Here is a 15853-nt window from a genome sequence, read left to right on the forward strand (position 1 = left end):
TGGGACAGCCAGTAGAAATGCCATTCCAGAGTGCAGAGAGGTAGGGGCTCGCAAGGAGCTGGGAGCATTTCCAGCAGCTGAGCCCAGAAAAGAAGTCACCAGTCTTCTGGTGACTGAGGACATTCGAGGTGAGTCAGGCACCATCCCACCTAGCTGGAAGCCTGAGACTTCACCCACTTATGACATGCATGGGCATGTGAGGCCACGGCAGCCCTCATCCTGCTGCTGGGGTGACGAATCAACCATCAACCTCTGTATGGGTTTGAACTCCAGGCCCAGAACAAACTCCTTCTTGGAAGCCTGCCCCAACCTTCCCAGTCTGCGTTAGAGCCTCCCTCCCTCAATGCCAGCCAGGCTTTTTTCAACTGACCCTGGGAAGGTGGGGTCTTCAGCTGGCTTACAGGTGTACCCCCTGTGGGGCTGGGGGGCAGGGGCTCCTGTTCACCTGGCGTGTCTCTCAGCCCCAGTACTGCACCTAGCCCACGGCAGATGCTGAACTCACCAAACATTCGTGGAATGAATGGGTAAGCAAGCACAGCTGGGCAAGGGGGTGAATGTGTGTACACAAAGCAGATCACACAACATCTCCTTCCAGGGGCCTGTTTCAGCCCGGCAGCCCCAGCATCTGAGGAGGGCCTGAGTGGGTGCTGGGGTCCCCAGGACTCTCACAGTTGCTCCCTACCCCGCTTCCTTAGGTCAAGGCAGTGACCCCTGGCCTAGGAGGAGGATGGAAGTGCCTGAAGCTCCTGACAGGAGAAAGGTGTGAGCTGAAATGCCTTTCTCTCTCCCACTCTTGCTTTATGGGCTTCTCTTGGCAATTGCCCCTGAAAACCAAACCACCCTGTTGAATTCACTGTCCAGATTTTTTGATACTCTGATTGACAGCCCAAACTCAAATAGCAATACCTGGGCTAAGGGGCCCTTGGCTCTGGGATGGAGACAAACCATACTGCAAAGGTGTACTGGTTTTCAGCATCTCCTCGCTCCTCGACATCCCTGCCTGAACTCCCAGGTCCACTTTATGCCATCTCCAGGTATGAAGGGTCCCCCAGGCAGGTGTGACTTCTATCCCACCAGCCCCAGCTCCCTCTCCACCCTATCACCACTTCCTCTCATCTGCTATTATAATGGAAAGAGCTTGATAAACTCACTTAAGGACTTGATGGTAATCAGCTGGCTGCCCTTCCTGTCCCACAGACATTTGCATCTTCTTCAGAGAACACCCAAAACCATTGTATTTTTTAATGAAATCAGACAGACTGGGTTTGAGTCCTTGCAGAGCTACTAGCAGATGACCTTAAATAAGTTTATCAGTTTCTTGGAACCATGATAAGCTCACTAGGTCAGGACAGATAATAAGCTGCTGCCCTTCCTGTCCCAGAGACATTTGCATCTTCTTCAGAACAACGCCCAAAACCTTTGTATTTTGAATGAAATCAGACAGGCTGGGTTCAATTCCTAGCAGAGCTATTAGCGAGATGACTTTGAACAAGTTAATCGGTTCTTGGCCCTGGCTGGTTAGCTCAGCAGTAGAGCATTGGCCCAGCGTGTGGAAGTCTCGGGTTCGATTCCTGGTCAGGGCACACAGGAGAAGCCCATCTGCTTCTCCACCCTTCCCCCTCTCCCTTCTCTCTGTCTCTCTCTTCCCTTCCCACAGCCAAGGCTCCATTGGAGCAAAGTTGGCCCAGGCACTGAGGACAGCTCCATGGCCTCCACCTCAGGCACTAGAATGGCTCTGGTTGCAACAGAGCAACGCCCCAGATGGGCAGAGCATCGCCTCCTGGTGGGCGTGCCGGGTGGATCCCGGTCAGGCGCATGCAGCGTGTCTGTCTGACTGCTTCCTCACTTCTAACTTCGGAAAAATAAATAATAAGTTAATCAGTTCTTGGAAACTCAGGTTCTCTATCTGTTAAAGGAGAACAATAACACCCACTTTCCCATGGCTATTGTGATAGTTAACAGGACCAATATTCTAGCACAGTGGCCAGCACAGGTGAGCACTCATAAGTCTCAGTTCCTTCTCTCATTCCCTCTTCCTCATACCAAAGGAATTATTTTCTAATTATTATTAGAAATTTTGGGATCCCAGACTGGCCAGTCCCACTTGGCTCCTATGAGAGCAGCCCCTCAGGGTCTCGGGTAAAGATGGATAGACAAATATACAGCCCAGCCCAGGATACTTACATCTTCCTCACCAATAACACAGCCCTGGTCCAACGGGAGGGGGGACTCCGAGGACTCCACTCACAACTAACGTCGCTGAGAGGGCTCTTCCGGAAGCAGGAGAGCTGGGGCTCCTCTGGAGGAACTGAAAGGTGAGCACACCAGACATGAGGTGAGCGCACCTCACCCCCCTTCTCATGGGAGCACCTGTCTTGGCCCTCCCACCTCCCCACCCACCCCAACCCTGGAGCCAGCTGTGATGCAGGACACATGGCCAATCAGCCACACACTCACAGCTATGGCTGGGAAATTAGAGGACCTCACTATGGTGAAGGGAGACACCCAGGGCTAACTTGTGACCTTGGGCAAGTCCATACCTCTCTTCAGCTTCCTACTATAAAATTAAATGATGATAAATAATAATAATAATAATAATAATAATGCTTTCCCTCATTGGGTCATTGGGCACCAAGGAAAAAGTATCCAGCATATGTCCTGGCACACAGGTCATCTGGCTGTATGACATTTCATCTAGATGCCAGAGAGCTAAGAACCAGATAATTCTAAAAATAAAAAGTTAATTCATGGCCCTGGCCAGTGGTTCAGTGAATAGTGTCAGCCTGGCATATGGACGTCCAGGGTTCGATCCCTGGTCAGGGCCCATGGAAGAAGCAACTGTCTGATTATCTACTCCTCCTGTTCCCCCTCCTCTCCCTATTCCTTCCCCTATTCCTCTCCTGCAGCCAGTGGCTCAATTGGTTTGACCGTGGCCCCAGGCGCTGAGGATAGCTCTGTTGGTCCAAGTGTGTAAGCCCCAGGTACTAATAATAGCTCAGTACTCAAGCATTGGCCCCAGACAGGGTTGCCAGGTGAGTCCCGTCAGGGTCCATGCAGGAGTGTGCCTCACTATCTCCCCTCCTCTCACCCAAAAAAGTTAATTTGAGCCTGACCAGGCGGTGGCACGGTGGATAGAGCATGGGACTGGGATACGGAGGGCCCAGGTTCAAGACCCCGAGGTCGCCAGCTTGAGCACGGGCTCATCTGGTTTGAGCAAAGCTCACCAGCTTGGACCCAAGGTTGCTGGCTTGAGGAAAGGGTCACTTGGTCTTCTGTAGCCCCACAAGCAAGGCATATATGAGAAAGCAATCAATGAACAACTAAGGTGTTGCAATGAAAAAGTAATGATTGATGCTTCTCATCTCTCTCCATTCCTGTCTGTCTGTCCCTATCTATCCCTCTCTCTGACTCTCTGTCTCTGAAAAACAAAAACAAAACCAAAGCAAACAAAAAAAGTTAATTTGAGACTATGCAGTTTTCAACACCACATGTATTATGTAAGTATACACACACATACCCATTTAATCTTTGCACTAACTCTGAAACAAGGTAACGAAATTAACCTTATTTTATCCAAAGGAGTCTGAGGAACAGAGCAGTTAAACTGTAAAGCAGGGGTGGGGAACCTTTTTGGCTGAGAGAGCCATGAATGCCACATATTTTAAAATGTAATTCCGTGAGAGCCATACAATGACCCGTGTACCTTACGCATTATCCAATAAAAATTTGGTGTTGTCCCACAGGACAGCTGTGATTGGCTCCAGCTACCCGCAACCATGAACATGAGCGGTAGGAAATGAATGGATTGTAATACATGAAAATGTTTTATATTTTTAACATTGTTTTTTTTATTAAAGATTTGTCTGCAAACCAGATGCAGCCATCAATAGAGCCATATCTGGCTCACGAGCCATAGGTTCCCAACCCCTGCTGTAAAAGAAGAAGATTCAAACCCAGGCCACCTTGCTGCGAGCCCCATGCTATTATACCAGTCTGCCCAAGCCTTAACTGCACAACAAGGCCAGCTGGATGGCGTACCCATCAGCCAGTTGCCCCACCCAGCAGGAATTTCCACCAGTCTCACTGGCAGACATCAGTGGCCCTTTCCCCAAAATTCATAGACCAAGGAAATAATAGGAGTTAAAGGGGTCAGGCAGGAAACCTGGAATGCACAGAGCTGCACAGGGAACTGTTTCCAAGAGTTCTAAGAACACCACTCACCATCCACTCGCAAATGCACAGTTCCAACTGGGTGGCCATCCTGATAGCATGAATAGTTTCCAGAGTCGCTGAGCTGCACAGGTCTCAAAAGCAGACTCCTTCCCAAGCCAACTCGTCTACCGTGGTGTGAGCCTGTGACCTGATTCCTGAACACCCAATGAACCGTGGCATTGTCTCCCAGTTCCCCGCCTGGGCAGGTCAGGGTAACGCTGGCTCCAGGCCCGCTGGTCAGCACATTGTTCTCCACTTCTGGAGAGAGAAAAGACAGTAAGTCCACTACAAACTGAGGAAGGGACTTCAATTTTTCTGATTTGGGAAAGCCACAAGATGCTTCAGTACTAAATACCTCCCAAGTCCATCCAATGGTCCAGGCCTCTGCACGGATTACAGCAACAGTCCCCAGTGGCCCCCATGCCCTAGTCTTGACCCTCTCCACCCAGCTGCCCAGGTGAGCCTTCAGAAGCCTCGATCTGGCCACCCCACTCCTTTGATTAGAAAACCCATTAAGGTTCTGCCACTGCTTACAGCAGCATGGAGTCCAAAATTAAAGGAATAGGTAAACATTTTTTAGTATAAGTTATAGATTCATAGTCTCTAAGATATAAATTAGTCCAACCACCTTGGACTAATTTATTAACCGATCTATTAGATTCATCTAACCAGCTGAGGGAACTGAGGTCAAGGAATATAGCCAGTTTCACATTAAGCTCACTTGGTCCTTCAGGCCAAATGTATAACCAACCACTTATTAGCAAAGAGCAGAAATAAATCCAGCCCAAGATTTTGTAGGGGCCCAGCAGCTGCCTGAACACCTGACCTCACCTCCTACCTCTGCTCCTGGGCCTGGAGGAGGAGCACCAGTATCTCTGTGACCTGCAAAGCCTTCTTACTTAGAATGAGAGATTTTATCTCACACTTGGCAGACAGTCCTTCCTCCCACCCCATCCAAGGTGGCTGTCAGAAACAAGGGACAAAAAAAGTAAACACTCCCAAAGCCAGGGGATGGTTGTGCAAACCAACAACCAACCATAGTCCAGGGACAGAGACAGCTTCTGCCTGGCATTGGGCCCTACCTGGCTACACAGACCGCCTTCAAGCTTCCTTCTCACATTACCACTTGAAGCCAGAGTCCTCTGACCTGAGGATGCAAGTAAGGAATAGACGCAAGGCAAGGGTAGCAGCTGTCATCTGAGGGGTTTTCCTCATCACTGTCGGAGCCTTGACATTGGGTGAGAAAATGGGCTGAATCTCAGTGTGCAGCGGGGGGGGGGAGGGGGGGTAAGTTCTTTAGACCCCACTTCAACCCACTGTGGGCCGGGAAGGCTCTCCCTCTCTCACACATTCAACAAACATACAGGTTGCTACGTGGTGACAGATGAAGACTTGGAAGAGAACACACAATAGAGGGTACAGAGATATGTTGTAGAATTGTGAACCTGAAACCTGTAGAATTTTGTTAACCAGTGTCATCCCAATAAATTCAGTTAAAAAGAAAAAACACTCAAGGAGGCCCTAGAGCCAGGCACCGGTGAAGAGGGCACAGTGAGGCAGCAGAGAGACTCTGACCTCAAAGGCAGGAGACAAAGATGCAGTCACTGCCACAGAACTGGGGCACTGGACACAGGGCGCCCAGAACACCAGCAAAAACCCAGTCTCTAGAAGTTGGCATCACAGAGGATACTTCCATGCCCAGAGGGCTTAAAAGAGCTATAAAAAGCCCTAATTACCTTTTCTATTTTGCCTCCCTCCCAGTTTTATAGAGATATAATTGACATATACACTACGTAAGTTTAAGGAGTACAGCGTAATGACTTGACTTACATATATTATTAAACGATAACCATAATAAGTTTAGTTATCCATCATCTCATATAGATTTAAAAAGAGAGAAATGTTTTATTCTTGTGATAAGAACTCCTAGGATTTTTCTCTTAACAAATATACCATATAGTACCGTTAACTGCAGTCATGTTATACATTATATCCCTAATATAAATTTATCTTACAACCAAAAGCTTATATCTTTGACCACTTTTACTTAATTCCCCCCAAACACACACACTTCTGGTAACCACAAATCTGATGTGTTTTGCCATGGGTTTGGTTTTTCTTTTTTTATTTATTTTTATATTCCACATACAAGTGAGACCATACAGAAAAAGAAAGTATTTTTCTTTCTCTGTCTGACTTATTTCACTTAGCAAAATGCCCTCAAGGTCCATCTATATTGTCGCAAATGGTAGGGTTTCTTTTTCATGACTAAGTAATATTCTTGTGTGTGTGTGTGTGCGCGCGCGCGTGTGTGCACACGCGCATGTGCAAGCACACGCTCAGCCACAACTTCTTTATCCATTCACCAGGCAACAGACACTTAAGTTGTTTCCATGTCCTAGCTATTGTAGATAGATAATACAGCACACCTTTCATATATAATATTCAATAATATATTTCCAGAATTTCAAATATTGTTTTTAAATATATAATATCGAATGCATATGAATTAATATATGTAATGTACAGGAAAGTTATGAAGCATAAAACATCCTGAGCTGCCTGACCAGGTGGTGCAGTAGTGGATAGAGCGTCAGTCTGGGATGTGGAGGACCCAGGTTCAAGACCCCAAAGTCGCCAGCTTGAGCGCGGGCTCATCTGGTGTGAGCAAAGCTCACCAGCTTGGACCCAAGGTTGCTGGCTTGAGCAAGGGGTTACTCGGTCTGCTGTAGCCCCACAGTCAAGGCACATATGAGAAAGCAATCAATGAACAACTAAAGTGCCACAATGAAAAACTGATGATTGATGCTTCTCATCTCTCTCTGTTCCTGTCTGTCTGTCCCTATCTATCCCTCTCTCAGACTCTCTCTCTGTCTCTGTAAAAAAAAAAAAAAAAAAAATCCTGAGTTCCTACTTTAACAACTAACACAATCACTGTCTCTGATGCTCCCTCTCTGCTTCCGCATCCTCCGGCCTCCTCACCTGCACAGTGCTACATTTTGGGATACCACTCCCTTACTTTAAAAAATAAGTTCACTATCCATGGATCCTTAAATTTTTCTTAACTTCGCTTGATTTTTAAGCTTTATGTGTGGTTTGTATATAGTCTTCTGTGATGTATTTTTGTCATTCATTATGTTTCTATAATTCATTTACCTGTAGGTATAGTTCGTTCATTTTCACCACTGTGTAACATTCCATTGCGCAACTACAGTGGACCATCTCCCATTGAAGGAAGTTTGAGTCATTTCCAGTGTTTTACTATATCAAAGAGCGTGGCTGTCAACTTTTTCACACGTGGCTTTTGGTGCATTTTCCCAAGAGTCTCCCCGAGTAGAACTGCTGGTCCTAATGAGTATGTGTATCACATTTGTCCTTTTACTTCATAACTGAACACACAGTCCAGTGGGTTTAAGTCCAAAGAGCACCTGGTGGAGACTACAGCTTGCCATCTTTAGTCTACATATTGATTTCCATCTGTGCCTGAATGAGGTTAAGTTTTAGAAGACACACCAACACTTCTAATCGTCATATCAATACTTTTACTTTTCCACTTTCCACTTGATAAAGCAGCTGTAAGGATAAAACCCAACAGGGACATCGAGCTCATGCACAAATCACAACTACTGTAGGAACAAAGATGGAGACACTGCCAAGCTAGGACTGTCTGCTGGAGGGTGGCCCCACAGTGCATTGCTTACAACATCCCTCTACCAGTTCATGAGTGGAAATGAGAATTCAGAGGCAGTTTAAGAGCACCAATACAAAACAGACACAGGATCCTCGGCTGGCTGGCTCAGCGGTAGAGCATCAGCCAGGCATGTGGAAGTCCTGGGTTGGATTTCTGGCCAGGGCACACAGGAGAAGCGCCCATCTGCTTCTCCACCCTTCCCCTCTCCTTCCTCTCTGTCTCTCTCTTCCTCTCTGGCAGCCAGGGCTCCATGGGAGCAAAGTTGGCTTGGGTGCTGAGGATGGCTCCGTGGCCTCCGCCTGAAGCAATGGAATGGCTCCAGTTACAGCGGAGCAACACCCCAGATGGGCCGAGCATCACCCCCTGGTGGGCAGCCGGATGGATCCCGGTCTGGCACATGCGAGAGTCTGTCTGTCTGCCAACGCCCACCCCTTCTCACTTCAAAAAAAATACAAAAATAAAAACAGACACAGGAAGGTTGCACGAAGGTCCAAGGACCAAGAATGGCTGATTGTTTCATTGGCACTTTTCACATCCCACGGACCTGGACTATATATAGCTCCCCACCCCTAACCATAACTACAAGACTGAGCTCCTGCTAGCACTCATCAGAGTTCTGTGGATCCTTAATAAACATTTGTTTAATGTAGGGCATCTAAAAGGTGTCCACACAAGGCCTCCACATTAAAAACTCCGAGGAGCACCACTCACAGTTGACACAGTGGTCTAAGAGGTGCCCCCTCCAGATGTACAATGGACAGGCTCTGTACTGAGACGAGAGCAACCAGCTTGTCCCAACCAGGAGATGATGGGGAAAGAGCTCCCACTGGCTATGACTCCAAAGCCAGAGGAAGCTCTCTCTTCTGTTTCTGCTTTTGCCAGTTTCAGGAAATACGTTTCTCTGGTCATTTCCTCTACCCCAGTTCAGATGGAAGCTCTTGCCATGTTTGGTGACTAGCCTGAACAATGGCAGGGGCTGTTCTGTTCCTGCACTCACTAACAATGGCCAAACTATTTGGGCAGCTCAGAGAAATAGCAAATAAAAAGACTTTTTTCTCTCTTCCACAAAAGCAGAGCTGCAGGAGCCACATGATGACCATTTCCTCTGCCAAGGAACTTGAGTAATGGTTTTCTTTAAAACTGAGTGACTATATATATTCTTTTACATGGGGGATGATTAATTATAAACCAGCCATTGGCAAGTATTGCTTATCCCAGCTTTCTTCCTAATATATTTCTTCTGGAGCTTGAACAGCACTGTGTTAACTATGCTTTCTAAAGCACTATAGGGCCCTGGCCAGTTGGCTCAATGGTAGAGTGTCAGCCTGGCACGCGAATGTCCGGGGTTCTATTCCCAGTCAGGGCTCACAGGAGAAGTGACCATCTGCTTCTCCACCCCCATCCTCCCCCTTCCCTCACTTCCTCTCTTTTCTCCTCCCACAGCTGTGGCTTGATTAATTCGAGAGCGTTGGCCCCAGGTGCTGAGGATGGCTTTGTGGCGCCTCCACCTCAGGTGCTAAAAATAGCTTGGTTGAGAGCATGGCCTTAGATGGGCAGAGCATCAGGTCCAGACAGGGATTGCTAGGTACATCTCAATCGGGGCACATGCGGGAGTCTGTCTCTCTATCACCCCTCCTCTCACTTGGAAAAAAAAAATTCAATTTAATTAAAAAAAAATAGTGCTATATGCAGAGCCTGGACCGGGTAGCTAGGTTGGTTAGAGTGTCCTCCTGATACACCAAGGTTGAAAGTTCTTTCCCTGGTCAAAGCACATACAATAATCAAACAAGGAATGCATAGACCAGTGAAACAAATTGATGTTTCCCTCTCTCTTTTTCTCTTCCTCCCTCGCTCTCTGTAAAATTAATAATTAGAAAAAATTTTTTTAAATAAAATAAATATAAAGTACTATATGCAGGATGATCAGAGAAAAGATTACAAGAAAATAAACTTGCTCAAGTCAGAGTGGGCAGTGCTGCCCTCCCCTCCCACCCATTCACCACTCCGCTCCCTGAGCTGAATCTTGAGTCAGATCCCTGCTCCGGCTGGTCACGTGGGAGCCCCATAGGCATTTCTGTGAGAAGAACTGAAGTTCACAGAATGCCCTTCTGATATTTCTACCTCTCCAAATGATGGGACTACAGGTGATTTATTTCTCTTCATCTTTCTATAGTTTTTGAATTTTCTATAAGTTGCTTGTATTACTCTTACAATGAATATATATTTAAAACCAAAAAGCTACATAGTCAGGTCTGTCCAAGTTATTATGTTCAGGGTGGAGGGCAGAGGGCAGAGGCGTGGCAGAGCACAATGGGCACCAGGAAATGGGGGGTGGGGGTGAGGGCGAATTTTTCAGGACAAGCAGCTTCTGAGAACGCCTTCCACACCAAAGTGGTCACCTCCCCACCCTTGCAGCTCTGTGTTCTGTCACTCTCTGCACTCTACACCCTTAGCCCTCAGCTTTGCTGACCTGATCCCCTGGTGGACATCAGGTCACCACCCTTCCCCATCTACGGCTGTTTGTTCCCTGGAATCTGCCAGGGCCTTCCCAAAGTAGGCCCTACTGACAGAGAAGAGACACAACCAAACGGGTGAGGGGAGTGCGTCTGACAGCAGCCCTTCCCGCTCCTCACAGCCTTGACGCGCAGCTGCCGTGCTCACACTCCCGCCCTGGGCCACGGGGGTGTGGAAGGGGCTGGCTGGCCCTGCACACACTGACATTTAGCAAAGAGCACACAGCATAGCATTTGTGCTTGAGCAATTACTCAGCCATCTCAGGCCAGCGTTGCAAGCCTATGCCTGTCTGTCTTCTCAAGAATTAAAAAAAAAAAAAAAGAATTTTTTGTGCACCATCATGGGCAAGGCCAAAAATTCCTAACCTAAGAAAGAGAACATGATAGTTATTGAACTGTGTACTGATACGCCTCTCCACCTTTTCCATATCATAATCTTATTTAATCCCCACAAAACCCCATGGAGAACTTAAAACTACCTATAATACAGGCCGCCCTGAGATATATGTTCCTGACATATTGAGGGAGTCATGAGAGTGAAATCATTCAAAAGGGATGGGGGTGGGGGACAGGATCCAAGGGAAGAAAGATTTGAGTTGGGCCTGGAAAAATGAGTGGGAGTTATAAATGGAACCACAGGGAATGGCATTCTATGAAAAGGGAACAGTATGCAAAGAGAAGTGAGAACCCCAGGGAGGGCATGTACCTGGTATTCTTCATGGAATAATATTCTCCACCAATGTACAGTCTTGTCTTAATTTGTTATTTAATATAAAGTACATCTTGAAGAGGCAGATTGGCATAGAGGAAACAGCTTTGTACTGTCAGAAGACCCGAGTTCTATTTCTGGTCTTGCCAATGTCTTGGGCAGCCCTGGGCACATTACAGCCCCTGGTACAGCCCCATCTACCTTCTCTGTGAAGTGAGGGTTCAGACTATGATCTGAAGCTCCATACTGCCCCCATTGCTGTACCTTAGCCCACAAATCATTAGTTCTCAGTGGGCAGGAAGCATGTCTGTGTCTGTTTATCTCAGGCAATAGCCTTGCCTAAAAACACATAATTGATCTATGGATATACTATTCTAAATTGATGATTTGGGGAGAGGAATGACAGCCAGGTTATCCCAGTGCCCTCAGACAAAAGCTCCTCCTATTCCTAGAGAGCTCCGGGAGAGAAAATTTCCCACAACCTCCCTCGCCTCCCATTCCTTAAGGAGAAGAAAGTTTAGGTCCTCATCACCCCTGGCAACCTATCCCATACCCGAGCCTGCTGCCCACAAAATCCCACACCTTGGGGCACTGAGTTGTCACCACTGTGCCACCTCTCAGAGAGGAACCTTGCAGCCCCACCCTGAGAGTGGGGTTCCTCCCCATTCTGGACATAAGTAAGGTTGGGTGCCAGAAACCCAAGTAGCTATGTTGTTTTTCTACTTTTTTCCTCTTCAAGTAAACTTGTAATGTCAATAACCAGAGAAAAACACGCACACAGAGACGTATTTCTCAACTCTCTCACAGCTTGCTGTTGCTCTTGCCAGCAAAAACAAGTTCAGCTCCCTGGCCCTGATTATGTAAGCAGTGAACCAGCTGCCCAGCGCCACTGGGGACACAGGCTTAGAGCAGGCCTGCTAATCCCACCGCCCTGGTTTCTGAGCAGAGACGCAGGTCTCGCTGGCCAGCTGACAGTACAGGAGGCCTCTGGCCCCTCAGGTTACAGGGACACGGGATTGCAGAAGTGGTCACAAAGAATGAAAGGCCTCGTCTCAGCAGTAAAGGAGGTGGCTGTTGAGATGTCTCCAGGAGAAGAATGTGGGCACCTCATCCAAACAGAAACAAATGCAAAATTTGGTCCCATGGGGCCTTGGTTCCCAGTGTTCCTCCCCTCTCCCTGCCTTCTCCATGTAAGGGTTGAAACCAACTTCCTGACCGCTGATGTAATAATAATCACAACAATCATTACCACTCATTAGCACTTATTACCACGTGCCTGTATTTTACCTAAGAGCCTTCCATCCCTTACAATAACCCTGCCTAGGAAAGCTTGGCCCCACTTCAATGTTGAGGCAAAGGAGTTCAGAGCAGTTAAGGAACGTACCCACATTCACACAGCTGGTGAAGGAGGGATTCTGCATGGGCTCCAGGTGTGTCTGGCCCAAGCCTCTCTCTCTCTCTCTCCACGTTTCGCTCTATGCTCCAACCTCAGGTCCCCCTTTCTGGGCTGCTCACCACCCTGTATCTCTTCTTGTCTCCCGATTTCCTCTCCTTTGCCCTGCTCATCTCATGCCTGTGCATCCTCCACAGAGACCGGGGAGGACAGTCAGGGTCGAGGGTATGTGTACGGGGTGAGCGGCGGGGGGCCAAGCCCTGCCACACCAAGTAGTACCTTGGAGGGGTCTCTGACCAGGAGCCAGAAGCCTAGCATCCTTGACATTTCTCCCCCTGACCTACAGCAGGAGCACTCAAATGACAGTTCAAAGTGCACACACCTCTGACTCTACCAGCTCACCCATTCACTTCCCCCCAAATCCCCAGAACGCCCTTCTCCACCTTTAGGGAGAGGCCAGCCCTCAGAGTCTGAGCCATGGCCCCTGCCGTGTTCAGTATCTCAGCTCCCAGCCCCACCCTCCCTGCTCCCAGCCCCGCCCCCCTGCTCCCTGGCCCCCCTTCCCCGCTCCCACAGCTCCTGCTGGCAGCCCCAGCCCTCCCTAATGTGTTTGTACTTCTGTACCTGCTTGCATTTTCCTTGTATTTGGTGGTGTCAGTATTTACCTTGGCGCAGCCTTTCCTCTCCTCTGCACCGTGGCCCATACTCTACTTGGAGAAAGGGAGCCTCTGAGGCTCCTTTGGACCCATTAAAAGGTATTGCTGGCTGCTGACTCAGAAACCAGCGTGTGACCAACTGCTAAAGAGAAAAACATTTAATCCTCCTCTGGCAGCGTCAGAGATAATCAGCTGGCCCAGGACCAGAAGCTCTGGCCTGGATCACCTCTCAGAGATTATAAACTAATTAGAGGAAAAGATATATCTAAGGAAGGCAAACAATCCAACTCTCCCACCCTCATCAAGCCCCAGGAAGCAGATCGAGAAATAGAGAGATCAAGGAAGGGCATGAAGACGGGCACAGATGCCCACACGTGGACGTACACAGGATTAGGTCCAGAGAGGGGCTGAGTTGGGGCTGAAGTCACAGAATGGGTGCTGAGCTAAGAGTCACTCTTCTAGGGCTGTACGGGCCCTTAAGAAGGATTCAGTTAAGCCTGACCAGGTGATGGTACAGTGGACGAAATGTCAACCTGGGACACTGAGGACCCAGGTTCAAAACCCTGAGGTCACCAGCTTCAGTGCAGGCTCATCCAGCTTGAGCGCCGGATCATAGACATGACTCCATGGTCCCTGGCTTGAAGCTCAAAGTTGCCGTCTTGAGCCCAAGGTCGCTGGCATGAACAAGGGGTCACTGGCTCAGCTGGACCCTCCCCCACCCAAGGCACATATGAGAAAGCAATGAATGAACAAGTAAGGTGCTGCAACTATGAACTGATGCTTCTCATCTTTCTCCCATCCCCATCTGTCTCTGTCTCTCTCTCAAAAGAAAGAAAGAAAAAAAGGAAGGAAGGGAGGAAGAAAAGAAGGAAAGAAAGGGAGAGAAACATTCAGTTCAACCTGTCCATTTTTATAGATGAGGAGACCAGGGCCACGTCACGCAACCAGTGTCATTCAGCCAGGACAGAAGCCTTGGGCCCTGGGACTCAGTCATGTTTGCCCCATACCCATGACCTTCCAGAAGAAGGGCACAAAGGGGCCTATCTTCCCATCTCTGAACTTGGCCTCAGAGTCTAACCAGGAGCTTGACCCACATCAGGGTTTTTTATGTTTGTGGAATGGGGTTGTTTTTTATGTTTTTTATGTTTGTGGAATGGGGTTGTTTTTTATGTTTTTTATGTTTGTGGAATGGGGTTTTTTATGTTTGTGGAATGGGGTTTTTTATGTTTTTTATGTTTGTGGAATGGGGTTGGCAAGAGGAAGTATGCCCCCCCACCTCATTTCATCCCAAACCACATCTTCTACCATCCCTTAGATACGAGGAAACAAAGACTTAAGAAGTCACAAAGTGGAGATGTGGGAGGGTGTGACTGGAAAAAAAGCACAAGGGGAGGCTCTGGGCTGGTCATGCTCTGTTCTTTATCTGAGTGGTGACTACATAGACATGCTCAGTTTGTGACAATTCATCAAACTGTCAGAAGTATGCTGAGCACTCCTCTCTGTGTATGTCACATTGCAATACACACTTTTTACAAGGGACCTGAGGTACCCCCTCCTGCAGTCTTACAACGACCTGAGCTCAAGCCTCTGTCCTCCTCACCACCCCCACGTGCCATGGGCTTTGTACGAGCTTCACCTGGAAGAAAACAGTTCAGAATGGAAGAGCAGGCACATCTGCCCTCAGAGAAGCTGTGAACCCTAGATTCCAGCTTTATAATAAGCTTTAAATTGGTAGGGCTAATTCTCCTCTCATTTCTCTGCCTTCTCAGAATTCTTCTGGCTATCCTCACTCATATACTTTTCCATTTGAACTTTAGACTCAGCTTGCCTAGTTTTTAAAAATTCCTGTTGATTTTATTAGGATAAAGAAAATTTAGAGACTAACTTAGGAAGCATGAGCACACTTATAATGCTGAGTCTTCTTTATCTCTGAGCATAGTAGATCTGTGCAGGAAATTCTGAAACCACCATAATTAAAACAGCACGCTACTGGCACATGAAGAGACAGACAATACTATGGAAGATACTATAATAGAAAATAATAGTAACCAAAAAAAGACTAGTCTGCACTATTGAACTGTACACTTTAAAATGGCTAAGATGGAAAAAATAATAATAAAATAAAATGGCTAAGATGACAAATATGCTATGTGTATTTTACCTCAATGTTTGAAGACTTAGTCTGAGTGTCGGCTACATACAGACGCTATGCCAAGGTGCATATGGATTACCTAACTTGACCCTCACAACAGTCTATCTCACAGAAGAGGAGGCTGCTTCTATAGCTAAGTAGAGTGAGCCTGGTTTCAAACTGAGGCAACTAGGCTTCAGAATTTGTGCCACTAACTACTCACTGTGCTGAAAAGCAGTAAAAAACCAAGTACGTGGCAGCAATTTGGTAGATTTTAAAAGTGACTTTTTAGATCAGTAGGGGAAAGATTCAATAATTTGTAAAGGGACATCAGGGAGGGAAAACATAGAACCCTACCTCATACTACTTCACTCCATGACAAGTCAAAATGGGTCAAATAATTACCATATTTCCCCACGTATAAAATGCTCCCATGTATAAGACACACCTTAATTTTGGGGCCTGAAATTTGAAAACAAAAGTATTACAAAAAGTTATTGAACTCAAGTTTTATTCATCATAAAATTCATAGAACTCCTCATCACTGT

The 15853-nt window shown here is 47.4% G+C and overlaps 1 protein-coding gene across 1 annotated transcript in view; it reads right to left on the reverse strand.

Annotated features, from left to right (window-relative positions):
- The window catches only part of IL6R (interleukin 6 receptor), a 58352-nt gene that overhangs the window by 33351 nt on the left and 9148 nt on the right, over window positions 1-15853 (reverse strand). Inside the window, exons 2-3 of the mRNA XM_066262000.1 lie at window positions 4222-4470; window positions 2185-2308 (exon numbers count right to left, since the gene is read on the reverse strand). Coding sequence (XP_066118097.1) covers window positions 2185-2308; window positions 4222-4470 — 373 coding nt within the window. The remainder of the gene's footprint in view (window positions 1-2184; window positions 2309-4221; window positions 4471-15853) is intronic.

This window comes from Saccopteryx bilineata, chromosome 2, assembly GCF_036850765.1.
Source record: "Saccopteryx bilineata isolate mSacBil1 chromosome 2, mSacBil1_pri_phased_curated, whole genome shotgun sequence".
NCBI classification, from domain to species: Eukaryota; Metazoa; Chordata; class Mammalia; order Chiroptera; family Emballonuridae; genus Saccopteryx; species Saccopteryx bilineata.